Raw genomic sequence first — 27,143 nt, forward strand, 5'->3', positions numbered from 1 at the left:
GCGTGGGCGGGGCTGGGGGCGGGGCCGGGGCCTGTGGAGTGTCCTCCATTTGGAGGCACAAAATATGGTAACCCTACGGGTGATGAGTGGCTTTCAGGGAGCAACCAGTCGCTTTTCCCACTGCTGCAAGAGCACACTTTCAATTGGAGTTGTAGTGGCTTATGCAGCTTTCTCCTCTCCCATTGCTCTTCTCTGTACCTCTTGGACTGGTAAATGTCTGGTCCCACCTCCCAAGGGGTGTGTGGCGCGGGACACAGGATGAATATGATCCTATAAAGAGTGGTAGGGGGTGAGCCTGGACGTTGACACTTTATTCTCCTTTCTGACATTGGCTCCACAACTGTGTAACAGTAACCCATTTCAAAGCACTTAACCTCCTCACGCTCCCCCGCTGGCTATCTAGGCAGAAAGCTCACTGCTCAGTGACTCGTGTCAGCTACGTCCTATCTTAGTACCAACACTCTGAGGCCACCTTTGTGCTGCCAGCGGTTATGCCTGGCACGTGGGCAGCAGCTGGTGTGGCTTGCACTTGAGAGAAATGCAGTCAAGCTCAGCAGTAGAACTGACCAGAGGATGACGATTCTGTTTCAAGGCAACTTCCAAGGTTTTGACATTTTTCATTCCACGTTGGAACAAAAACTAAACCTTTTGAACATATTCATGAAAACAGAATTCTGTCAGTGTTGATTTTCAGATGAAAACATGGGTGGGGCGGTCTGGTCATATGCCTGTCTAGTTAGGGCAATGGGTGGGATGTAGGAGTTCTGGGTTTCAGCGTGGAGATTTTCCTCAGATTGCTGGATTGTGTGGGTCCTTCTGAATGCTGAGGATTTCCTCATGTCTTTTTCTTGCAGACGCCATGACAGCAGTGGCAGTGGGCAGTCTGCGTTTGAGCCTCTGGTAGCCAATGGAGCCCCAGCTTCTCTGGTACCCAAGTAAGTGCCTGTCAAACTGTAAAGGGTCTAGTGTTGGCTAAAGGGCAAAGCGAAAAGGCTCCGCAGACTTGGCCAGTCGAGTGGAGGCCAGAGGAAAAAGCACTGTGCTTTTCCTTCCTGAAGTGCAATTTATTGAAATAGCAGGCAGGGCTAGAGCTGGGGTTCCTGTCCTGTGACCCAAGCTCTGCACCCTGACTGGGGGAGAAAAGACCTCTGGGAGGTGTCCAGTGCTGTGCTGGATTCTCTCTGTATGGAGTGGAGCTTGGCCTGAGCTGCTGGCAGCCCCCTTGTTGCACAAGCTGAAAAAGGAAAACTGAAAACCCTGCCCCTCCCTCGTCCAGACTAACCCATCAGAGAGAGGGGCTGGGTGGGAGACTCCCAAAACATGTGGATTTGGGGATTGCATGAAATGAGAACTGGGCAAAACTGTTTTTTTGGTGAATAGTATTAACTGAAAAACACATTTTTCAGGGCACCAAAATTGTGTGTGAATTTAAGTTAAATTCAGTGAATAGTTTCAGCCACGAAAAATGGAAAATCTTGAAAGTCAAAGCTGGTTTTTTTAATAGTTAAATCTCTAAACAAAACATCAAGTGCTAAACACCTGAGAATAAAACATTTTTGTGTGACATGAGACAAACGCCTGAGATGAGACTCTCCGTTTTTTGTTTTGATGAGAAAAACAAAAAATTAAGCTTTGGTTCAAATCAAAGCTTAAACTTTTTTGGTTCAGTCCCTAAACTGAAAATTCAGTGATTTACTTAGCTTCATTAGTAACCTTCTCTCCCTCTTTCTCTAGGCCAGGCACTTTGAAGAGGGCCCTCGTTTCCCAGTGCCTAGATGATTGCTTGAGCAAGAGATCACGCACTTCTTCCATCAGCTCCATGAACAACACATATGCTGGTGGGATTCCCAGCTCCATCCGCAATGCCATCGCTAGCTCCTACAGCTCCACCCGGGGACTCTCGAAGGTAGGTCACAGCATTTCTAATAAAACACCTGGAATTCACAAGAGACACGGTGGTTTGGGGTGGCATGGCCTTGTGAGAATAAGGCAGCATTGCCAGGTGACTGGCAGTAAACCCGAGTAGTCTTTCTCCAGCTTCATGCAGCACAAACACCTTCCGCAGAGCATCTCAAGCAAAATGTAAACTGTTGCTGCTGCCGGTCTGCAACTTGCCCACCAGGAGGCAGTGCTTCGCCATCCTCCAGCGTTGGCTAAAGCCAAGGGGTGTCATGGAATAGAGCCCCCTCAAACAGACCGGAACACACTAGGATTTCCTTATGATTTAGTTTGTTGGATGGTGCTCAATTTGGATTGTTCTAGGTAAAACAAAAGGTAAAATCAGAACCATTCTCCTGTCATGCCACCCTCTTTCAGGCTGCAGTTGGCCAATGTTTGAGTCCAGCATTTTCAGCTTTGATCCAGGGCTCTTAAGCAACTGCCAATCAGACAGGACTGTAAAATTGCTGATGCAGCATAAGGGGGAAAAAGGGGTAAACAGTGAGGTGGCAACATTTGCAGCTGATACTACTCAAGATAGTTAAGTCCCAGGCAGATTGCGAAGAGTTACAAAGGGATCTGTCAAAACTGGGTGACTGGGCAACAAAATGGCAGATGAAATTCAATGTTGATAAATGAAAGTAATGCACATTGGGAAGCATAATCCCAACTATACATATAAAATGATGGGGTCTAAATTAGCTGTTACCACTCAAGAAAGAGATCTTGGAGTTGTGGATAGTTCTCTGAAGACATCCACTCAGTGGGCAGCGGCTGTCAAAAAAGCGAACGGAATGCTGGGAATAATTCAGAAAGGGATAGATAATACAGCAAATGTCATGTTGCCTCTATATAAATCCCTGGTACACCCACATCTTGAATACTGTGTGCAGATGTGGTCGCCCCATCTCAAAAAAGATATATTGGAATTGGAAAAGGTTCAGAAAAGGGCAACAAAAATGATTAGGGGTATGGAACGGCTTCCGTATGAGAAGAGATTAATAAAACTGGGACTTGGAAAAGAGATGGCTAAGGGGAGATGTGATTGAGGTCTATAAAATCATGAGTGGTGTGGAGAAAGTAAATATGAGAAGGCATAAATAATACTTCCTTAACACAAGTACTAGAGGTCACCAAATGAAATTAATAGGCAGCAGGTTTAAAACAAATAAAAGGAAGTATTTCTCCACACAATGCACAGTCAACCTGTGGAACTCCTTGCCAGAGGATGTTGTAAAGGCCAAGACCACAAGAAGGTTCAAAAAAGAACTAGATAAATTCATGGAGGATAGGTCCATCAATGGCTATTAGCCAGGCTGGGCAGGGATGGTGTCCCTAGCCTCTGTTTGCCAGAAGCTGGGATTAAGCGACCGGATGGATCACTTGATGATGACCTGTTCTGTTCATTCCCTTTGGGGCACCTGGCACTGGCCACTGTCAGTAGACAGGATACTGGGCTAGATCGACCTTTGGTCTGACCCAGTAGGGCCTTTCTTATGTTCTTATAAGAGCAGATAACTGAACTTTACTAGCTAGTTGCCTATCCTTGTGCGGCCTTAAATGCTGCTGTTCTACCCTCTTTCTTTTGTACCTCCTTGTCTCCTGAGCCAGAGTGGACCCTGGGCATCAAACCTGATACACCTTTTTAAAATAAATCCATGGGAAAATCACACATTGAATAATGCATGCAGTTCTGATCTCCCCATCAAAAAAATATTAGATTTGGAAAAGATACAGAAAAGGGCAACAAAAATGATTAGGGGTATGGAGCAGGTTCCATATGAGGAGAGATTAAAAAGACTGGGACTTTTCAGCTTGGAAAAGAGACGACTAATATGATAGAGATCTACAAGATCATGAATGGTGTGGAGAAAGGGAATAAAGAAGGAAGTGTAATTTGCCTCTTCACATAACACAAGAACCAGGCCTCACCCAATGCAATTAACAGGTAGAATGTTTAAAACAAACAAAAGGAAGTATTTCTTCACACAACGCACAGTCAACCTGTGGAACTCATTGCCAAGGGATGTTGTGAAGGCCAAGACTATTACAGGGTTCAAAAAGGAATTAGATAAGTTCATGGAGGATAGGTCCATCAGTGGCTGTAAGCCGGGATGCAACCCCATGCTCTGAGTATCCCTAAGCCTCTGACTGCCAGAAACTGGGGCTGGACGACGGGATGAATCACTTGATAATTGCCATGTTCTGTTCATTCCCTCTGAAGTGTTTGGCACTGGCCACTGTTAGAAGACAGGATACTGGGCTAGATGGACCATTGCTGTGACCCAGTATGGCCATTCCTGTTATGATTCCTGTAGGAAATGTTCCCTAGGTTCAGTCTCACCTGAAATGTGTCCCTTTCAATGGAAAAACGCTACAGTCAATGAGGTAGGAGTGACGGTATCTTGTGCAGTGTTGCTGAGAACACAGCCTGCTCTTGCCAGAGTAACTCGATGTGTGCTCAGGGTCTAGGGTATGTCTACACCGCAGTGAAAAACCTGCGGCAGGCCTGTGCCGCTTACTCAGGCTCTCAGGGCTCCAGCTAAGGGGCTAATTGTGGTGCTGACATTCGGGCTCAGACTGTGGGGCGCAGGCTCTAGGACCCTGCAAAGTGGGAGGTCCCAGAGCTCTGGTTGCAGCCCAATCCCTAACCTCTACACCACAAATAAACAGCTCTGTCAGCCCAAGTCACCTGGCAGGGGCCAGCCAGGAGGGGTCTAATTGCAGCATACACATATCCTAAGGCTCTAGTCTCTTCACCAGCCAGATCATTGTTGTTTTATTCGTTACAAAGGGGACCAATACAGCCTGTGGGGCTGGCCAGGAACACAGGGCATTTAGCTTCCTGGTGCGAATTACCTTTTAATGGTCTGTCTCTCTGTGGGTTCCAGCTGTGGAAGAGAAGTGGCCTGAATACTTCCCCTCTCTCCAGTCCGGCATCTTCCCGCTCTCAGACTCCAGAGAGGCCTAGCAAGAAAGCCAGGTAACCCAGCTGTGCTTCCAGTTCAGTGCAGCTCGCGCTCGTTGCTGATTCAGTCTAAACAGATGTTGGGGGTATCGTTCTAGCGGTATCCTGTGTGCAGACTCCAGTCGGGAGGGGGCAAGGCATGGCCAGGTGGGGCTGGTGAGGCGTTTTGGACTGCCCTCTTCTCTCTCCCCAAGTCTTAACCTCTGTGTAAGCCATCTACCTTGGGGCACTCCAACCCTTTCCTTCCAAGCCGTCTTGTCCCCTGAAGTCTGGCTGACTCTGCTCTCCCTTGTCTTCCTGCTGGCAGCCTAAGGAGGCATTGCACTCGTTCCATTCTCCAGTGTCAGTAACTGTGTCCTGCCTGCCCTGCGGCTGATACGGGCTACTGGGCTGGTGACTTCCCATGCTGAGCACAACCTGCTGCTTTTGCCCATTTCCTTGACCTGGATTGTTCCCATGTCTGGGGCTGGGAGAGAAGAAAGGGCCCATTGCCATTTCGTTAACTAACACCCACCTCTGCTGCTCCTAAGGACTCCGACATAGCTGTCCAAGGGATACAGAGGCACCTGTCTACTTCCAGCCTCCTGTCTTAGTGCTCATCCCTGTGCAGCAGGGTGTGTGTGGGTGTGTGGCACATCAGTTGTAAAACAAATGTTGAAACAGGCTGTTTTCCCAGAATATTCACTGTGAATGTTTGGGTCTAAAGCAAAATGACTCACAGGCCAGCAAAATGTGGGCCCCTCAGTGAGGTTAGCTTTGCCTCTGCAAAGTGCTGGAGGGTTTGTGTGCAATTCTTCCTTTGCTGTTATGCCAGACCTCTCCATTGTCCCAAGCTGTGGCGCACGAGTGTTCGCCTTTTGTCTCCAGACACTGTCAAACTGTTTGGGCTAGAGGCAGCGCTGTGCTCAAGGCACTGGTCTTACCAGTGGTTGGGTAATTTGCTTGTGGCTTTCAAGATGATCGTTCATGGCTCGTGGGTTGTGTTAAGTCTGTCCTGAAACGTTTGCAGCCCTCAGAGAGGAGGTGCGGCGGTGTGAACTGGGCCTAATGGGCTTTCTCCTGTCTCTGCAGGGAGGAGGATCCTCACTGGTCCAGCACTTCTACCCCTGTAAAATCTGACAAGGAGCTGCAGACAGAGAAGGGTGAGTGGGGACGGGTAGGGCTTGCAAAGCCACTGCGGATGCCGGTTTGGCTCAGGCTCTGCAGATGCCTTGTAAAGGAAAGGCTGCTGGAGAGTAAGAGGAGGCAAAAGTTGGAACCTTCTCTGGAAGTAAGATTTGAGTGAGATCTAGAAACGGGGTAAGCAGGTACAAGGCACAGCAGAGGGGACGGATGATGCGTCTCCACCAGCTTCCAAGCTGAGCAATGCTAGGCCCCTCCCTGTTTCCTCTTGCTGGTTCAATTGAAAAGCGTTCATCATTTGCTGTCCTAAGTGGGGAAACAGCTCCCAGGCTTCACCCCACTGGGGGCTGAGCGTGGGTGATAGAGAAGTAACCTCGGGTCTGGTTTGTGTGTTGGGTAGTGGAGCACTTCGAGAGGATGGTGGACAGCTGCTCTGAGTTACTGAATGGGCTCTTCAGTGTCAGCAGGAGCACGTCCTGGAGCAGTCTGTTCCACGTCCCTGGGAGTCTTCGCACAAGCTGCCTCCTCGGTTTGCAGGTGTGGCCAGCCATTCACCCAGGACCCCTGGGCCCTGTACTCAGCTTGGCCCTCTGTCTGTGGCTCTGTGCTCCAAGGCAGGGTTATCTGGAGGCAAGTCTCTCCTCCTCCCCCCACCCCTCTGACAGAAGGGCGGTGAAAGCATCGGTAAGCAAGTTCCTATGACAGGGTGTGCGAACTGAGCCCCTCCTCCATCTGGAATCCCCACTTTTGATTGGTTCCTCCCATACTAGCTTTGGAGACTCCTGTGCGGAAGAAGCCGAGTTCCTTGACCTCGCCGTCCATGTCGGGGAGCAGTGGGAAACGCAAGCGGAAGATCCAGCTGCTTTCTTCTCGCCGAGGAGACCAGCTTAGCCTGGTACGTTGCCTCCACGTAGCCCTTCCTGGGCACCTCTGGCAGTGGAATACCCTGCTGTAGGTCCTCCAGGCGTGGGGGGAAGCCTAACCTGGCTGCCCCAGGGATAGGAGCACCTGCCCTTTGTGGGATGGGACGTGAAGCCAACCCCAGCTCCTGGTGTCTGGGGAGCTGCTTACTGCTGGGCCTTTCCTGGGCAATACTCTGGCCCACTCAGCACCAAGCTAAAAACAACCCCAGACCATGTGCAATTAGTAGGCAAAACAGAGGAGTAGGGATTCGAGTGGCAGACTCTGCTTTATAGCAGTCGCTGCTCAGTGGCGTTACCATGAGTTTGGCTGGGTTCTGCCTGCCTCCTTGAGGAAGGGACTAAGCTCACGCTGTTCTTCCTCCCTTGGCAGCCCCCACCCCCTCAGCTGGGTTATGCTGTCACAGCAGAGGACTTGGACGCGGAAAAGAAGGCAGCACTGCAATGGTTCAACAAAGTCTTGGAGGATAAGACGGGTAAGGACCCCTCTCATTTAGGAGGTGCGGTTAGTAGGATACTTACAGTAACTTAATGCTGTAAGCAAGAAACTGAAGGAAACACCCATCCCATAGATGTCTAAGGCCAGAAGGGACCATTATGGTTAAGGATACGAGTCCATCACGGATTCCATGACTTTTGGTGACCTCTGCAACTTCAGCTCCAGGCGGCGCGGGGTTTGGGCGGTGCGGGCCTCGGGCTTCTATGAATTGTTTGACTGTGACCTTACTACAAATATCCCTGACAAAATCTTAACCTTAATTATGGTCATCTGGTGTGATCACCTGTGTAACACAGGCCAGAGAACATCACCATGTGAGTCATGCATCATACCCAGAGAGCTGCCTTCTCCCAGCGGCTAATGAAGTTAGATTTTCTGCCACTCTGGGTCCTGAGGAGAACTTCATGACTGACACCTCTCCCCCCCCCCCCCCTCCTTTGCAAACCTGGGGCTTTTATGTGAGTCCTCCAGATCCTGGAGTGGTGGTGAAGTCCTTGGATCTTTTCAGGAATGTGGAGTGTCCTCCTAAAGTCACTTGACTGTGTCAGGCTCTGGTTCCATCTGTAGCTGCCTCTACATAGTTGGGAAGCCCTGCTAATAGCAAACTGTCTAAGCATGTTGTTTTTCTTGCTTCCCAGCAATAGATGCCACCCCAAGCACTGCTGCAGAAACCACCCCTGCATCCAGGCCTGTGTCATTCACACTGACATCTACTGGGCCTCCATCTGTTTCCTCGGCCCCCCTGGTCGCCGGCGCTGGGTCACTCCTGGAGAGTCTGAAGAAGATGCAGAGCAGGCAGAGTGCTCTTGTGCTTTCAGGTTAGTGATGTGGGGAGGGGAGATGGGAGAGCAGTGGGAATGGCCTCTGGGGGTCACTAGTCAGTCCCAGCTGGGAGGTGCCATGTTGCTTCTCCCTGACACAGCTTATAAACAGCTGAGTGCAGGAAATCCCAAATGGCATTTGATTTAGTGCAGCCATAACACCTCTCCAACCCAAAGTGGAACAAGAGTGGCGCAGGAGGGACTCTAGGGGAAGCCATCGGGGTTCTAACTTGGTGGCTCACCTCGTCACGCAGAGCAGTGCTCTGTTTGGGTCTGGGATTTGCCCCAGGTAAGTCTGTTTTGGTGGCAACTTGATTCTCTCTCCCAGCCCACCAAGTCGACTTCCTTCATCACACAAATCAAACTCTGGCAATGAGCCGTCTGTTCATCTGTAAATGATTTTCCCTCTTCCACAGATTCGACTGGGGCTGCAGTGACCTCTCAGCTGCCTCTGACAGTTCCCACGGTATTGCCGGATTCAGGTTCACTCCCTGCAACCGTGTCTGACTCCAAGCCTGCTCCGACACTAAACTTGCTGGCTCCCTTGGCCCCTCCCTCCTCCACTGCTCCGCCTGCCAGCAGTGTGAGCAACCTGGCGATTCCTGCTTCCTCTGACCTGGGCCAGACCCCCACCAAGACGCCCTCCCCCCCTAAACCCAGCATTCTCTTTGGGATGCTGAGTACACCGCCAGCCAGCCAGCCTGGACCAGCGGCAGCATCCACCGCGCCCGCAGCCGCCCCCATGTTCAAACCCATCTTTGGCACCCTGCCAAAAAGCGAGAGCGTGGCGCTCTCTGCAGCTGGCACCTCTCTGGCAGTCGCAGCATCTACCAGCTCTGTGCCCTCGACAGCGTCTTCCTCCGCCACCACCACCACATTCAAGCCCATCTTCGGGAACTTAGCAGCTGCTGCTGCACCTATAGCAACAGCGTCTCCTTTCACATTCAAGCAGACACCTCAGCCAGCCCCAGCTGCTGATCTGACAGCAACTTCCACTACAGACACCACCTCTGTCTTCACCGGCCTCCCCAGTGCTGTCTTTACTACTGCCGCTACCGCCGCCAGCACGCTGAGTGCCACCACTGACGCCACCGCAAAGCCAGCCTTCAGCTTTGGACTTGGCGTGCCACTCGCCACCAATGCATCCAACAGCACGACGGTCACCGCGCCCATCTCCACCAGAGCAAGCCAGCCGTTCCTGTTCGGAGCCTCTCCAAACCCCGCGCCCAGCACCGCAGCAAGCTTCACGCCTACCACTCCCATCTTCCAGTTTGGAAAGCCTGCAGCCCCCACCGCCCCCACTACCAGCGTTCCCGCAGGCTCCACCTTCGGCCCAGCATCCTTGAATGCAGCACAGGCTGCTCCCAGCACCACTGCTGGCTTTAGTATCTTTGGGGGCACAAATCTGACCTCTTCTACCCCACCAACCACCAGTCAGTCAACGCTGTCGTTTGGTTCCTCCACTGCTGCATTTGGTGGTTCCTTTGGAACAGGTGCGAAACCGCCCCCTCCGTATCCTGGTGCAGCTGGTCAGCCTGCGTTCGCCACTGGCACCCCGGAGAGTCAGCAGCCCACCAGCAAACCTGCCGCTGGCCCCGCGAGCTTTAGTACCCCCACTTTCGGCTTTGGGGCCTCTGCGGCTCACCCCGCAGCACCGCCGGCGTTCGGGAACAGCTCCCAGCCAGTTTTCGGAGGGACTAATACCCAAGTTTCCTTTGGCACCAACAGCTCCCAGCCAGCTTTTGGGGGCACGACATCAGTGTTCTCCTTCGGAACAGCCATCACTTCAACCGCATCAAGTTTTGGCTCCAACACCCAGCCTACAAAGAGCAGTACAGGTAGCATGGTATTTGGCGGAACCACCCCCTCTCCGTTCCCCTTTGGGGTGTCCAACCAGCAGAGCACTGGTGCCAGTGCCTTTGCCATGGGAGCGTCTGCCCTGAGCGGGGGCACCCCCTCAGTGGCATTCAATTTTGGGGCTGGACAGAACGGATCGGCAAGCACAGCAACCCCCTTTGGTTCTTCCTTGACGCAGAACACGTTGGGTGGCCAAAACCAGAGTGCGCCATTCGCCTTCGCTGTGCCTGGCACTCCTGACAGCAAGCCTGTGTTTGGAGGTAAGGTGCAGGGGAGGAAAGTCTGCTTAGCCCTGCTTGGGTCGAAGGCTGGGCCTCTCATTGGAGCTGGCTTGGGGAGGAAGTGGGAGGCTTGAGTGGATCTAGGCAGTGACCTTGCTGTGTTTTATTCTCCCTTTATTCCTCACCCCTCTAAACTTAGGGCTGGCGCTGTTGATACTTTGCCCCTCTGCCATGAGCCATTCCTTGGGATCAGGAGAATCCCAGAGGACTGTGTTTCCAGTCTCTGCATAGACCGGGGACCACTCCGGCTTCTAGCAGTGTGTCTGCGAGGGCTGCATCCACGTAGCTCAGCTCCGCTGGGGTCACTCTTCTAATGTACAAAGGTTTTCTGCCCCAGCCAGTAGAGTAAGCTCCCCCCAGACTCTGCGAATCCCAGTCTGTTCTGTCTCATGGGTCTGCTGAGTGGAGGCTTCAGGAAGTAGGAAGGGAGTCGATGGGAGATGCAGGAGCCAGTTTTCCCAGGAACTCAAGTGTTTCAGGGGGAGCGGGGAGGTTGTCGCCTTGAGAAAGGGGGAAATGGAAACCCTCTGGGGTTTGGGGGAGTGCACATCACCTCTGCCTGTTGGGAGGCTGGGTGGAGATGTTCCAGCCTTCCTGTAGGACCTGTGCAGTCTGTTCTCGTCTTCTCCTTCTTCCCCTGGCTGAGCTGTACCCCCCCACCCCGCACGCTGGAGCAGAAGCTTCCCCAAGGTGCACAGGCTCCGATCCTGCTGTGCCTTGACACAGACTCCCCGTCCTGCTCCTCTAGCCAAGGCTGACAGTGGTGTGTTGTTTTCAGGAGCTCCCACTCCCTCTTTTGGGCAGACCACGCCTGCTCCAGGAGCAGGGCCTGTCGGGAGCAACAGCCTTTCCTTCGGGACCCCCAGCACTCCTGGGTCGGGCTTCGGAGGAGCAAGGCCTCCATTTGGTAAGAGACTTTCCTCATGGCTTCCTCTTCCCCCAAGCCTGCAACACGGGGGTGGTTGGGGGTCAGTAGGAGCCCTGCCTCTAAAGCAGAGCCTGCTGTGGGCTGCACTGACTTCAGACAGGTTTCAGAGTAGCAGCTGTGTTAGTCTGTAGCCGCAAAAAGAACAGGAGTCCTTGTGGCACCTTAGAGACTATTTGTCTCTAAGACTATTTATGTCTCTAAGGTGCCACAAGTACTCCTGTTCTTTTGACTTCAGACAGGCTCCCAGAGGTGAGTGTCTGGGCTGGCTGTTGGATGGCTAGAAATACGTCTCTGACAGCCAGTCCTGGAAGACCGTCTTTGCCTCCCTGCCTGCTCCCTGGGATGGTGGGGAAGGTTGGGTCGGGGGGAGGACCGCATCCCCCTTGGAAACAGAACCTCGGTTCTCTGTTTGGGGGTGGAGGGGTGAGCTAGACTGGAGGAGAGTTCATTGCTTCACTTCAGCAATGTGATAGTGTGCGCTCACGTTCGCAGGCCCCTGGGAAGCTAATGCTGCAATGGGCTTCTTGTGTAGCAGTGTCCACGTCAGACAGACAGGGTAAAGGCTGGCAGTCGCTCATGCAATCTCTCTTGCCTCTAGGACCATCAACCCCTGCATTTTCTATCGGGGCAGGGTCCAAGACGGGGCCCCGTCAGCGGCTGCAGGCACGAAGGCAGCACCCCCGCAAAAAGTAGCCTCTTGGGTCTCCTGTTGGATCCTAGTTCCGGCCCAGCTGTGAAGAGGCCGAGCCACCTGAGCCAAGGATATCGGAGTTCTGAGTGACCCTTCTGACAAGGAGCCCGGGCCCCTGGCTCAGGCGCTCGTTTCGGAAATCGGTCGGAGACACTTCTGGGTGGCAGCGACACGACGCAGGACAGGATAAACCAAACCCTTCGTACTTGAACAGTTCCGCAGCCGAGACTGGATAAACTCTGTACATATCAGCAGCGTTCCTTTCCTCCCTTATTTCTCCAGGGCTCACAATGTGTAATTTCTCCATGGCTTCATCTAGCTGCTCCGGTGCTCTCCTGACCATACTGACAGTTCAGCCTTGCCCATCCACCGTGTACCAAGTGCGTAGAGTGGGTGCTGGCGGGGGGCAAGGGGAGGTGCCCCTATGCACGTTCCCTGTCTGTGCCTGAATGGAAACCCGCGTTCTGTCCCTTCACTTGCTGTGTCCCTGCATTCCCCCTTGTAGCTTTGCTGTAAGTGAGGCTCTTCCCTCCAGGCAGATGCGTTTCCAGTCTGCCTCGTGGCTGCTGGTCCTGGAGGGGGGTGTCCTCGCTGGCTCCAGAGGCCTTTCCCTGCACGGTGATCTCATGACCTGGTAAATGCACCTCTCCCCCTCCTCCTAAGGGACTCCAGCCTCTGGTTTGAACTGGCCGGTGCTGGCTTGCCAGCCATCTGCCCTGGGCAAGTCTAGTAGGTGGGACTGGCCCAAGTCCCTGTGTGTTAGGGAGGAACTCTTGGTGCTCCAGACAGACCATCCTCCAGCTCCTGCATCTACGCCTAATGCCCTGCTGAGAGCAATCTGCCTCTGTGCTCCCACGCAGACCCTGCAACTCAGCGTCTTGCCTCTGCTTGGGAACCCAGCCCACTGCCGGGGTAACCTAGCCTCTGCGTCCACAAGAGCGGGAGGGTGGTGCCTCTGGTGCACCAGACGTGTTCTGCCAGGCCCCGGAACGAGCAGAACCCCTGCCCAGAGGAGGTGGGACGCTGCCACTTACTGCCCTCTCCCATCGTGACGCTCCTGTAGCTTTCCCTGCTCCTGTCTGTTGTGCGCTTCGTATGTTCGCTCCTGTTTGTTCGCTCATTGAATCGAGCTTGGAGGAAGAATTGAACCGTGTGAGTGGCGGCATGTTGGTAATGCCGGATTTGCTGTGTAAAGATTTTGCGGGGAGGCTGTCTCCTAGTGGGGGATGCGCCCTGCCTAATTGGGTGTTGAGAGTAGCATCATTGTGTGGCTACTAGTGCTGAGTGAACTCTGTATCTTAAATGTGATGACTGAAAGGATGGCAGCCTGGGGCGTGGGGGGGCACAGGGGGCTGGAAGGGTTCTCTAGGTCCCGGGCTGGCAGCCTCTTGGCTGTCCTGCCCTGCTCCAAGTCTAGCTCTTCTCTCCCTTTGTCAAACCCAGCTGGCTCGTTACCCAGCCAGGGGTCTGTAGCACACGTCACTTCAGTGCCGGGCTTGCCTAGGGCTGCACGGGGCTGTTGGCCCTGCCCGAAGCCACTAAAGGGAAAGAATCCCCAACTGACACGCTTAGGATTCGGCTTCTTGCCCCCTGCTCCTCCCTTAGCCCGGCTCCAGGGGCTGGGTGCTCATTTCCAGCCAGCGGGGGGGCGCTCACGGGGCTGCCCCATATCTTGGAGCTCAGAGGGGAGAGGGCCAGGGCTTCTATTCCCTCTCCTGCCCGCAGCCTCTGGGGAGCTCTCACTGGGAGGACGCCTTGTGTGCCTCGGGGAGAGGGGCTGACACCCCAAGGCCTAGGCCCCTTTGACCCCCCACGTTCCAAGAGTGACTCTGGCTGCCAGCTCTTTTTACTACTCAGAGGTGTGAGTGTGTGTCTGCCGAATCCTAAATTAACAGATATTTAAACATTTTTTAAGAAAATAAAAATTTATTTTTATATTTAAGCTAAATTGCCTTTGAATTCCTTCAAGCTTGGTTCACTGAGGTGGTCAAAAGTTCAAAGCTGTTGACTAGGATTAGCTGTGCCGTTACCTCTGGGGAGGAGGAAGTGGTCCCTTGTAGGCCTGGAACCCCCTGCCAGCCCTGGCAGGCTGGGCTAGCAGCCGGGAAGGGCAGCTAGCCCGTGGGGCAGGAAGGGCTGGCCTGCTCTGTTCGAGTGGGTGCATTCTCTTCCTGCTGGCAGGAGCCGCTCCTCCCCTGACAGTCAATGTTACATGAAATGTACTTAATTCTTTTATAATGTGATGTATGTGGATGTGACTAAACTTTTTTATTTTTCCTTGAGACGGAGGCTTAGGAGCTCTTGCACGTCAGAGAGAGTTGGGGGTTTTTTATTTTTTTCTACCAGGAACAATGAGCCTCTCCTGGCTGGGGAGGTGGGACATGGGTGGAAAGTCTCTGGGCTCTAACAGCTGGGAGGTGGCTTCCTTTAGAGTGTGCGGGGTGGGGGTGTACTGCACTCACTCCTGCCCCTTCGGAGGGCTGTAGCTGCCTGGTGTTGGGCTATTTTTCTCCAGCCGTTCCTTAGGAAACCAAAGCAGCCGTAGTGGGCCGTGGCGGAGCTCTGCCCGGTTGAGGGGCACTGCCCAGCCATGTAAATAGCACCAGCCCGGCCTTGCTGGAGTCTCATTTCAGTCGGACTCTTCGCACAGGTTTGGAAAATCAGGTGAAGGGGCTTGTACCTTAAAACTGCTCCCGAACCCCCATCCCCGGCAGAGCCGTCTGGGCTCACGTGCTGTCATGTGGGGTGACGGTTAGTTCAGCGCTGGTGTCGGGCCTGGGCTTTCCCAACCTGCCGCTTTCGGGGGCGGGTGTTCGGAGGCTCTGGAGCGTCCCAAATCCACTGGGAATTGGGGCAGTTTGGCTCTGACACGCTGTGACTAGTCCGTGGCTGTTGGTTCGTGCCGGCCTCGTAAGCGGGTGTCTTTGCTCACTGGCTTAGATACGAGAGTTGCTGCTCCTAGCTAGAAGCGAGGGGAGTGGTTCAGTGTCAACCAGCAAGCAAAGCTCAGGTAGGTGTCGGTAGCTGCTATACACTCTGCCGGCAGGCCTGCTCCCACACTCCTGTATTCCTTCGAGCCGTCTGGTTACCTCGGCTGACTTTCCTCCACCACAAACCCATTCTGCCCAGCCTCCCATCTACCTTCAGTCCTGGCGGTGCTCGGCTAGAGGTGACGTACGAGGCAGAGGCCACGTATTAGTTTTCGGGCCATGTGTTCTGCTGCATTGGTGTGTAACTTACTGCAATTCTAACGCCCTGCAGCAGAATATAAGGAGGAGGCCTCTTGCTCCTCAAACACAGCCGGGCTCCTGCAGGCTAGTTAAACTCTGTTGGGAGTATATTGCATCTGAGGCCCTGTTCACACCAATGCAGTGCAAGGCATTTCAGAGCTGATCTCCAGGCTGTCTTGGTAGTCACATCCGAGGCAGGTTGCTGGGGCTGGTGGAAGAGCCGAACAGAAAGAGGGTGGGCTGATGGTATGTATTTATGGAACAAATTATCAGCAGCTCAAAAGAGCCCCTTGCAGTGGTTTGTGCCCTGAAACAAACCATGTTCCTAATCAGTCGTCAGGGTGTGGAGGTTTACTTTGAAGCCTCTTTCAGGCTAGTCCAGTGAAAGAACCAGGGTAGGAAGAAGTAATAGGGTCCAGGTACCACCACAGACCGGTGGGCTTCTTCAGACACTTCCTAGAGTGTTACCCTGGGCTGAGCCTGTCTTTTCACTGGCCCTGCCCTAGTGCTGGTGCTCTAAACTACCAAGCAACTTAGCAGCAGCAAGGGGTCACTTTGCGGTACCTTGGTTGGGTTTGTGTTTGTAAATGGCCCTTTCCTCGTTCTCGGACCCAATTACACCGGGCCTGAGTTCTCAGCTCTCCCACCGTTCTCTGCTGTGATTCGCAAATACCAAAGCTGCCTAGTGACCAGGCCGCTGCTCTAAAGGACCCCATCTGCGTATTGCACAGAGACCTTCCGCTGCCCGGCTCCCTCTGTAGCTGGGTGAGAACGGTGGGTTGCAAACCCGAGTGGGCTGCAGTACGTGAATGTTGGGGGGGGGGGGGGCGCCTGGGTTTTTTATTACAAATGAAAACTTAGATCATTCCTGGTGCAACTGGTGGGGATTTTTAGTGTGAATGTGCAATTTTTTCCTTGCTTATGTCATTGATTTAAAATAAAAACAAAACTGTGCTCGATTCTGGCTGTTCTTGCACCAGTTGCTTTGTGTCGCAGGCAGCCCCAGCTCTGCCCTGGCTGTCCGTGCCGGTGAGATGGAAAGGGCCGGCTCAGGCAGTGATACCCGTGCTGTGGTGTTCTAGAGCAGCATTTCTCAAATGTGGCCACCAGGGGCTTCCAGCAGTGGGCTTCAGCCCCATCCCCTGGTTCGGCCAGGGACTCTGGTGATGGGTTTAAACCCCCCTCCCCCCTTCAGCTGCAGGGTTCTGGGGGCAAGCTTAACCCTGGCAGTGGGATCCATGATTCAGCACCCATCCCCCACAGCTTCAATTGCAGAGCTCCAGGCTTCAGCCTCCCACCCCAGATCCAGCTGTGGGGTCTGGGCTTCAGCAGGGCTGGCCTTACTGGCCACTGTAGTCAAGAGGCAAGGAGCGGGGTGAGGCTGGAGTGCAAGGCTGCAAAAGGGAGCTTGGCAATGGAGGGGGGGAGCAGTGGGAACCCAGGTGAGGATGGAGAGGCAGTGGGGACCAAAGGCACCAAAATACATTTTTATTATTGAGTCTGCAAAAACACCCACATCCATCAGGGACAATGATTTGGACGTGTGTATTTATTTGTTTCTCCTAAAGTTAAATATTTTAGGAAAATGTCAGAGCGGCCACCAGCAAGAGTTGGTGGCTGCACTCTGAGGTCACCAAAAAGTGTTGTGAGAACCCCTGGGGCTGCCTTGTGCTCATCAGACTGGCCACCCCCTTGGTGTCAGTGCACCTTGCTCCCAGCTGGGGTGAGGTGATCCTGTCAGCTGCTGGATTGCTCTCATGTTGCTGCTGTTCACAAATCAATCCTTGTGGGTGGTTAATACAGCAAAATTGGTAGAACTTCCCTGCCCTGGCTCGATCCTGCCCTCACTAGAATATGCAGCTAAGCTCAAGAGCTGTTGAGTAGGATGCTATTTACCCGTAGTCTGCAGATAGTACAGAAGAGGGGGCCCTAGCCTGGCCTGTGGGAAGAGGGGCTCTGTGCCCCTTAGGTGGTAAAAGCGTCTGTAGGTGTGGAGCTGTACTAAAGCTGAAGGTCCCCTGCTTCCAGCTAGAAACGATTCATGCTGCCTAGAGGAGGCAGTGAACGCACCTTGCCGAGAGCAAGTTCTAGAAATAGACAAGGCAACCTCAAAAGCACTTCAACCTTGGAACAGCCCTACCCTGGGTCTAGACCAGCACTGCGGTGACACTGCCCTTCCACTCTCAGCTAGAAGTACTGGGAGGGTCCAAGTTTCTGAAGCAAAACCTTAGCCACGTGCATGCTGCCCATAACATGCTCCTACGGCCATGCGCATAATACTGGCTCTGACCTTCGCTGCCCCTGCCAGAATGAGCCTATAGCAACAGGAATTCAGAATGTTTGTAGTGCATCTTACCAGCGCTAGCCAATACCCCAGAAACCAAGCAGAACGCCTTTGCAGAACAGGGGAAGGACTTTGCCAGCAGAGCTAAATTCCAGAGCCAACTCAGTCCTAGACGAGGGAAGAGCTTGGAAACATCACAATTGCCAGACGCTCAGACCTGAGGCTCATCAAAGCCAGCCTCCTGTCTGCCAGCAGCCAGTACAGCACCAGACACTTCACAGGAAAGTGCAAGAAACTGCCCCTTAAGTACAAATAGGATAATCTGTCCTCCACATGAGGTTTCCTCCTAATCCATCAGGCAGGTCTCTCTCTGTTAATGCATTAACTAGAATAAGAGCAGTCAGACCAAAGGTCCATCTAGTCCACTATCCTGTCTTCTGACAGCAGCCAATGCCAGGTGCCCCAGAGGGAATGAACAGAACAGGGAATCATCAAGTGATCCATCCCGTCGCCCATTCCCTGCTTCTGGCAAACAGAAGCTAGGGACACAATCCCTGCTAATAGCCATTGATGGACCTATCTGCCGTGAATTTATCTAGTTCTTTTTTTAATCCTGTTATAGTTTTGGCCTTCACAACCTCCTCTGGCAAAGAGTTCCACAGGTTGACTGTGCATTGTGTGAAAAAAATACTTCCTTTTGTTTGCTTTAAACCTGCTGCCTATTAATTTCATTTGGTGACCCCTAGTTCTTGTGTTATGAAAAGGGGGAAATAACACTTCCTTATTTACTTTCTCCCCACCAGTCATGATTTTATAGATCTCTATCATATCCCCCCTTAGTCATCTTTTCCAAGCTGAATAGTCCCAGTCTTATTAATCTCTCCTCGGACAGTTGCTATCCCATAACCCTAATAATTTTGTTCCCTTTTCCAATATACTTTTTTTGAGATGGGGCAACCACATCTGCATGCAGTAGGTAAGGTGTGGGTGAACCACAGATTTATATAGAGGAAATAAGAGATTTTCTGTCTTATCTCTCCCTTTGCTAATGATTGTCCACACTATTTGCTTTTTTGACTGCTGCTGCACCTTGAGCAGATGTTTTCAGAGAACTATCCACAACAACTCCAAGATCCCTTTCCTTGAAGGTTAACAAATAATGTAGACCCTATCATTTTATATATATAGTTGGGATTATGTTTTCCAATGTGTATTAATTTGCATTTATCAACTTAGAATTTTATCTGCCAATTTGTTGCCCAACCACCCAGTTTTGTGAGATCCCTTTGTAGCTCTTCGCAGTCTGCCTGGGACTTACTATCTTGAGTAGTTTTGTATCATCTGCAAATTTTGCCATCTCCCTTTTTACCCCTTTTTCCAGATCATTTATTAATATGTTGAAGAGGACTGGTCTCAGTAAAGACCTTGTGAACATCACTATTTACCTCTCTCCATTCTGAAAAATGACCATTTATTCCTACCCTTTGTTTCCTAGCTTTTAACCAGTTACTGATCCATGAGAGAACCTTCCCTCTTATCCCATGACAGCTCTCTGAAAATCTCAGTGCACTTTATCCACTGGATCCCCCTTGTCTACCTACTTGTTAACCACCTCAAAAAATTCTAGTAGATTGGTGAGGCAAAGATTACTAAAATCATGTTGACTCCTCCCCAACAAATTACATTTATCTCTGTCTGACAATTCTGTTCTTTACTATAGTTTTAACCAGTTTGCCTGGTACTGAAGTCAGGCACCCTTACTCTGGAGCCCTTTTTAAAAATTGCCATCACATTAGCTATCTTCCAGTCCTTGGGTACAGAAGCAGATTTAAATGACAGGTTACAAGTCACAGTTACTAGTTCTGCAATTTCACATTTGAGTTCCTTCCGAACTCTTGGGTGAATACCATCCGCTCCTGGTGACTTATGGTAAATTAGTTCCAAAACCTCTTCTAATGACACCTCAATCTGGGACAGTTCCTCAGACTGGTCACCTAAAAAGAACAGCTCAGGTGTGGGAACTTACCTCACATCCTCAGCCATGAAGACTGATGCAAAAAAATTCATGTCGCTACTCTGCTGTGGCCTAATCCACCTCGAGTGCTCCTTTAGTAGCTCGATTGGCCGGGGGCCTGTTCAGCAGGTTCCTGCTTGTGATGCACTTACCCTGTTTCCCCGAAAATAAGACAGCCTCCGAAAATAAGGCCTACTTACAGTTTTGCCTCTCGTTGTAATATAAGGCATCCCCCCGATAATAAGACCTCCCCAATAATAAGGCATCCACCGATAATAAGGCATTTTTCATTTCTGAAAAATAAGACATCCCCTGAAAATAAGACCTAGCGCATCTTTGGGAGCAAAAATTAATATAAGACACTGTCTTATTTTCGGGGAAACAGGGTAGCACAAAATGTTGTATTACTTTTTGAGGCGTTGGGCTCGCTGTTCTTCACAGTCTTTTTTGGCCTGCCACTTATAACTTTGGATAGTTCTGTTAAATGTCCACTGCCTTTCAATTGTACTACATTTGTGGCCTCATTTCAGCCCTTGGGACTGAGTTCACAGCTTCGGTACAAATTGTGAGGAAAAAAAAAAAAATCTTCTCAGAGTTGAATTGGCCATTTTTAATATAATAATAGAATGGGCCCTGCTAGTAGGAGACAGGATGAAAAAGGAAGCCAGAAGCCAAGGCTGGTGTTTTGAGCTAGGTCCTACCCTTAGAGACCTGCTGAAAAATCAAGAGCACTTGTGTGAAGTACTGAACTCTCAGCTATCAGTGGGAGTGCTGGCTTCCCCACCTCCACTCCAGTCACCACAGCCTGGAGTTGTTAAGTGAGGCGGCATTTCAAGTATAACTTGAGACATGTTGAAATCAGGGTCCTCTCTAAGGCATCAAGTGAAACACCCAAGTGAAAAACCAGGGTTTGAAGTTTTGGCCCTTCCGTGTGGTGCCTTGGTTTCCAGTTCTGCACAGTCCCTTAACTCAGCTGGCCAGACGGCTACAGGCAGAAAGAACGCACATTCCTCACCGAGCTCATTTTAGCCAGGTGAGCAAACTCCTGTCCCCTGGAACACAAGCACAGAAATAATACTGGCTGTGCGCCTCGAAGAGGGGGGAGTCTAGAATCCTCTGCACTGGAGCAGTTGCAGTGCTTCTGAGGGAGCGGATTGTGTTGTTCAAGCTAAACACACCCACATTGCTAGCACATCTATCCCAAAGCAGAGTTTCCCCCACTGGGTGCCGGTGGGCTGGGGCTTAGGCAGTAGCCCAGGGTTCTTCACTGTAACCGGCGCGTCTCTCAGGCACTGCCCTGCTGTACCGAGGGAGGCTGCGTTGTGCTCACGTGTAGCCAGCGCAGGAGGAGCGAAGCTGTGGGGGGCTGCAGGGGGTAGCCCAGCGTGCAGCACTGACCGAACGCGACACAGGCATGGGGCAGGGAAGCATTGAGGGGGGTCATTGGGCAGTTGAAACGCCTCCTCCCAAGGCCGTCCTGGGGCTGGCTGCTAAGGACAGGAGCAGTGCTCCCGGCTCGCAGAGAAAGGGGTGGTGCTTTCAGGAGCCTCTCACAGCAGCCACGGATCTGCCCCCTTTGAGTTCAGCTTCTCTAGACCCAGGTGTAATGCCTCACCCCAACCCACTGCACTGCCTCCCAGCTCTTGACAGTCACTTTTCTCCCCCTCCAATGCAGCCACGCTCTCACCTACAGGCGTTGCTGGCCTCCAGCCACAGAAAAGACCAGTAAGAGTCGGACAAAGTTGATGCTCAACCCCTCACAGGCGCAAAACTCCGGGTGGCCAGAAAGCAGTTCCTGCCTGAGAGACAGGAAGGCCCAAACACCATAGCCTGGCCCATGCCTGTCTACTGGCCAAGACACCGGCTTGCCAAGGGGAGCTGGTGGATTGCGTAGAGTCATGGTTTGTGTGCTACCCTCCCGAAAGAGCCAATCGGAGAGAGCAGGTAGGAGTCTGAGCCCATGCCCCGGGGCCCACACTGCAGCACAGGCTGGGCTCAGAGAAACTCACTCAAGACAAAACCCGAAACAGGTTGGAAAGCTTTACTTCCACACTGACCCAGGCTGGGTGCACTGCTGGGGCCAGAGCACCTTCCAGCCGCTGGGCTGGCAGCGGGTCCGACATCCCCCTTCGACAGCACCAGGTGCTGCCCGAACAGCCTGCTCTGACCGGCCACGTGGAGGGAAAGCTTGCCAGCAGCACAGGCCCGACGCCTCGGGGCTCCGAGCTCTGGCAGCGGGACAGACAGGCAGGCAGCTGCCAGAAGCTTGGCTCTAAGGCTGCCACCACAGGGCCACCGCAGCTCCCGTCACAAGTCCTTATTTCACACACTGGCTCTTCTTCCGCCTCTTCTTGCGGGCAGCGCGAGGGCCCCTTCCCTCTCCATCCTGGGATCTCTCTGCTCCACCGTCCACCGCAGCAGGAAGGGAGCTGGAAGCAACAGGCGGAGGAGAGCCCAAAGCAGCATGAGTTACTGGCAGGACAAAGTCACCTTCCCAACCCAGCAGTGCCCCAGCTGCTGCTCCAACAGACTGGCCACCCCGCCACCAGACTTCACTGCCCAGCCTCGCTTCCATCGACACTGACAACTCCGCTAGTCTGGCACCCGACTCCTCCCGCCCAGCCCCGTCCCACCCCTGGAGTCAGCACAATCTTCCCCCAACCCCACCCCAAGCTACCTTCTCTCCATCACCTCCCATCTATGTCCTTCCCTAAGGCCCTGCAGCTCACTGCCCACAGCTAGATGGTAACCTCGCCTCAGGGTCAAGGAGCTTCTTCAAACCCACTTCTTCCGGAATCCCGCCCCTGTGAGTGCCCCCAGCCCAGGGGCACTGTCTGACTGCCTGCACAATGGCCATGACTCAGCCCAGGGCATGGTGCTGCCAGCCTCCCCACATCACATCCAATGGAGGATTTCTAACCAGGGCGAGCCCCAGCTCTCACCTGGAGGAGCCCTGGCTGGTGCATTCCTGCTGCCTCTCCAGGACGGCAACAAAGAAGCCGTTGGTCAGCGTCGCTGCAGGGCAGGCTCGGAGGCAGCACTCTGCACCTGGGAAGGTGGCGAGGCCTCGATGGGGCCAGGAAGGCAGTACATTTACCAACCTGTGAACGGGGGCAAGATCACAACGAAGCTCAGTGACCCAGCCAGCCACGGCCCGCTCCGCTGCAGGGCACCAACCCAGAGGCCTAAGTGCCCGGCTGGCCAGTGTGCTCTGCCACGGGAACCACTGGCTACAGTCCTTGGGCCTCAGAGCTGCCCCAAACGATGCCTTCAGTCCCCTTCTCCCCCTCCCCCTCCCCCCCCCAAACAGGAAACGCAGTGAGCAGATACTAACAATGCTGCCTGGCTCGTCCCCCACCCAGTGGACAATTCCACTTCCATCTCGCCACAGGCACCCCCACACACTGCCTGGTTATTGCAAACCCAGCTACAGCCCAAGTGTCTGTACCTGAACGCTGTGCCGTGCTCCTGGAGCACATCCCACACCACGTCCTCGTTCTCCTCCTGCTGCACCGAGCACGTGGAGTAAGCCAGGCGCTGGAGGGCAGGGAAGCGCAGAGCATGGCTCAGGGCCTTGCGCTGGAACCTAGCCAGCGCCCGCAGCCGCTCCGAGCTGGGGGCACTCTCCTCAGCTGGCAGCCGGTTCACCATTCCTGGGGGGAAGAGACTATCAGAGAGGCCTGGACAAGCTGGGCTCCAATTCAGGCACCTGTATCACCCCGCTGCTGGGCTCCCCCCTGCTCCAGGCTCTGCATCCAAAGGCCCATTCTCCACCAACCCCACTGACTTCAGCGTATCCTTGAGAGAGACTCACAGCCAGGTACACCAGGTGGGTATAACCATCACCCTGTTTGTACTGCACAGGCCTGGCCTACCCCCCACCCCTTACCTGAGCCGCTGCATGAGGGGTCCAGGAGGATGTAGGTCACATTGCTGTACTTTGGGTCACTGGGGTCAACTGTCAGGAAGTCCTGATTGGCCAGTTCACAGCAGCTAACCCCAGCCCGCACCAGCATGGTGCTCATGGTGGCCAAGCGGTTGGGGTCCAGGTCAAAGGCGAAGATCTGCCTGAATGTAATGCCCCAAAGAGGAATACAGAAATCATTACCCAGCAGACCGGGCCCTGCCTTCACTGCCAGGCCCACCACCCCAGACACGCAGAAAACCTCGGACAACCAAAAGCAGTTTTGGCCGAGTGCATCCCTAAGTCGGTTAACCCGATTCCCCCTGGAGTACAGCACGTCCTTCCCACCACTGCAGGAGGAGCTGGAGCACAGCCGGCAGTGTGCTGGGGGAGGGGGGGGGGTCACCTCTCTGCAGTGGGTGGGTACAGGTCACTTGCCAGGAACGTCTGGGTATATCTTAATAGTTTCCCTGCCATTGCAGGGGCCTCGGGCACTGCTGCACCTTGGACCCTCCTACCCTCTCCCAGTGACAGAACAGTCGAGTCTCTGGCGGGCTGTAACGCTTCGGTCTCATTCTGGCTGTTGTGTTAGTGTGCAGGTGGTCTGTGACGTACAGGAAGCCAGAGTAGATGATCTGATGGTCCCTTTTGACTCTATATTAATGGCTGCCAATCTGAGTCTTTGGTTGCCAAACCTCACTCTCCAGCTAGTGCTCTGCCACCAGTTCCCGCAGACGCTGCCCAGTCCCGGACTGATTTCAGGCAAGGACAGAGCTAACAAGACAAGCTAACAACAACTCCCAGTTCCCACATGCGAGAGGCAAAACGCCCGCTCCCCAAGTACTTGCCCCTTTCCCTTGTGTAGTCCTGCTTTTAACCCCATGATGGGTGCAGTTCCTACTCGTGTTCCCTGCCAGAGAAATCAGGCTGAGCTGCAGAATCAACACCTCGGTTGTCGCAGGACCCAGAGGGCTCGGAGCAGAACCGAGGCCAAAGACAGCATGTGTCCCTCCCTCCCAAGGCTCCTTTCCTCATCAGAACGGCTGCTAGGCTAGAGTTTCAGTGCCCTGCCCTGGGAAAATTGCTTATCACAACAGCGGGCAGCCCTCACCCACACAGCTCCGTCCTGCAGCTCGCACTCACCCCTTGTTCTTCAGGATGGCAGCCACATGGCTGGTCTTGTTCCCGGGGGCAGCGCAGGCATCGATTACATGGGAGCCCGAGGGGGGACTCAGAAGGAAGGCAGGAAGGCAGCTGGCCTGGAAGAGACATCACCAGTCACAGCTCTGCACCTGCAGTACCTACCTCTCCAATACAGACACTTACCCCCAAGTCATTCCACAGCCACAGAATCCACCCCCCGCTGGGGAATCAAAACTTCCATCAAAACACGACTTTGTCACCCTCATGGTTATGGAGACAGCCTTCCAACCCAGTGCCAGCTGCCTCAGTCTGCAGTAAGCCTGAGACTGACACAAATTGCTCCCATTTGTCTTGATGGGGTGTTGACATTTAACTAGCATCATTAGGTTTCAGAGTTGATAAGATCAACTATTTCATTGCTCTTTAGCAGAAACACCCAGCTGGGGTCCTTATCCCACAACACCAAACTGCCTCCTGCATCTCCCAGTTTGCCCCAGGCAATTTCTACAGTGCAGTTAGGAGCTCTCAGTACAAAAATCTGCAGCATGTTGAGAACTATGGGAACCGCATGATCTTTCAGGGTCGTATCTAGGCCATTCTGCCCCATTAAAGGTCACCACTTCTTAGATCTATCTTAAGTTGTTGCACCAGAAAGCCACAGAATTTAGCTCTAGTTTGCTACAAAGTATGTGGGGGTTGTGGCCTAAAAACAACATTCATCCTTCCTGTATAGCCTTGTGACACCCATCACCACGCCTCACTCCATTCCACAGCAGAACCACCCCCTGGTACTTCTCTCTTCTTGCTCCAGCGCCCCACACCTTGTCCTGCAGTATGATATGCCCTGCGACGTACAGCCGGTTCTCATGGAAGTCTGTCTGCGGCGGGAAGACAAGCAGCTCCGGCAGGTGGGGATCCAAGAGGAATTGCTTCCCTGAGAGGGAGCTCAGCTCCTCCATTCTACCCAGAGACAGCAGGGCGTGGGGAGGGAGAAGACGGGTTTAGTGGAACACACATCCTGATTCCCCCAAGCTCAAAAGTCCTTCAGAGGCCAGCTACAGACTTCCCCCTTTCTCATGAGCCAACTAAAGCCCATACCCCGACCCTATCTCAAGGCCAGCCAAGTAGCTGAGCAGAATCCAGGGCACAGAGCATCATTCTAGAAGCTCCAACCCATCCACTGCCAATACTGAAGATAGTGTCCCTACCCCTCTCATTCTCTTCCACACACAAGGCTCTGCTCCTCCCCTTCACAAAGAGTATGGCTTATGGCTTCCTGCGGTGTCAACCCTTGATTGTCTGGAAGGTCACTACAGTAGGTGCAAGGACTCCCCCATCTCCCATCTGGGGCTATCAGCTTGGCAAGTCAGTGAAGACCAGAGTGCAGGGTCCAGGGACAGGCCAGGAATGGCCTTACCTGGCTGCCCTGCCCAGGTAGGAGTAGCCCTGGCGTTTGAAGTAGTCGACCACATCATCCTTGCAAGTTTTCAGGGTGTTCACTCGGACATAACGTGGCACTTGAAGGGCTGGGGAAGCAAAACAAACAGGTTAGACACACACAATCCCTTTTCCCAAATCACCTGAGATACAAGAATACTCCAGCAGGTTCCAAGCATCAGACAGAGATGGAAGAGACCGATCAGGTCACGCCTAGCCCAGTCTGCAAGTCCATTTACTAAGTCACAGGTTAACCAGGAGCCCAGCGCAAACAGACCCAATACCCCAAAGAATGAACCTGGAAATCACTGCCCCATACATGACCTGTATCCCTAGTGAAATGATGGCACAAGTACAGAGAATACCCTTGAAGAAGCAGCCAGGAACTACAGCACACCCTCCCACTGCAGAAGCAGTCACAAGCCACCATCCAGGCAGAGGTGGGCATAGGAATCCTGTAGGGTCTCACCCCAATCTAGAGGCCCACCTGCTGGGGAGAGCCCCCACACTCACCTTGGATCACCCCCTCTGTGGGAGCCAGCAGATCCTCGTTGCAGCTCACCTTCCTGCGCACCTTGAGACGGGCAAGCTCTGCCTGCAGCCGGGCCCGGTGCTTCAACACCAGCACCTTCCAGCTGCCCCCGCACTTCAGACCCTTGCCAAAGAGCAGGTCGTACACCAGCACCTGCAGCAAGACTGAGTGGGTCAGGCCCAGCCCAGGGCCACCAGCCCAGAGTATCCCCCCAAGACAGGCTGGGCAGGGCCAGGCCTTACCTTGGCCAGGTGTGGGGGCAGCTTCTTCTCAGCCTTCAGCAAGGCAGCCCCGTCCATGATGGAGTCCAGCACGGGTGAGTAGCGCAGGGTCTCTGACACCAGAGCATAGAGCTGCTTCACGTTCTGTGGGGACAGGCCCGGTGAGCCTGGGGGCCCAGCCCCCCTGCCCGGCTCGGCCCCCAATACCTGCCCCCAGCCCCGAATATCCCCCACCCCTGCCTAGCTCTGCCCCCCATATCCCCAATACCTGCCCCCAGCCCCGAATATCCCCCACCCCTGCCTAGATCTGCCCCCAATATCCCCAATACCTGCCCCCAGCCCCCCAATATCCC

At 53.4% G+C, this 27,143-nt stretch overlaps 2 protein-coding genes across 3 annotated transcripts; one reads left to right on the forward strand and one right to left on the reverse strand.

The window, feature by feature from the left end:
- The first annotated feature begins 822 nt into the window (after window positions 1–822).
- POM121C (POM121 transmembrane nucleoporin C) lies at window positions 823–16,214 on the forward strand. 2 transcript variants are annotated; one of them, XM_034752483.1, is made up of 10 exons: window positions 823–935; window positions 1,735–1,906; window positions 4,830–4,921; window positions 5,978–6,048; window positions 6,799–6,923; window positions 7,322–7,424; window positions 8,086–8,265; window positions 8,685–10,385; window positions 11,185–11,313; window positions 11,933–16,214. In XM_034752483.1, exons 1-10 carry the CDS (start codon window positions 838–840, stop codon window positions 12,025–12,027), a joined length of 2,766 nt encoding a protein of 921 aa, XP_034608374.1. In that variant the 5' UTR covers window positions 823–837; the 3' UTR covers window positions 12,028–16,214. The 2 variants fall into 2 exon arrangements, with proteins under 2 accessions (XP_034608374.1, XP_034608375.1); XM_034752484.1 differs by having other exon boundaries at window positions 8,089–8,265.
- A 5,364-nt stretch (window positions 16,215–21,578) lies between these two features.
- On the reverse strand, window positions 21,579–26,934 carry NSUN5 (NOP2/Sun RNA methyltransferase 5; the record flags this gene model as incomplete). Its single annotated transcript, XM_034752864.1, is given in 9 exon segments — window positions 21,579–21,982; window positions 22,496–22,654; window positions 23,002–23,206; window positions 23,443–23,621; window positions 24,601–24,716; window positions 25,422–25,560; window positions 26,018–26,126; window positions 26,551–26,722; window positions 26,812–26,934. Coding segments are annotated over 9 exon segments (1,314 nt in total), but the record flags the coding sequence as incomplete, so codon positions are not given.
- Between the last annotated feature and the right edge of the window lie 209 nt (window positions 26,935–27,143).

This window comes from Trachemys scripta, chromosome 18 (assembly GCF_013100865.1).
Source record: "Trachemys scripta elegans isolate TJP31775 chromosome 18, CAS_Tse_1.0, whole genome shotgun sequence".
Taxonomy (NCBI): Eukaryota; Metazoa; Chordata; order Testudines; family Emydidae; genus Trachemys; species Trachemys scripta.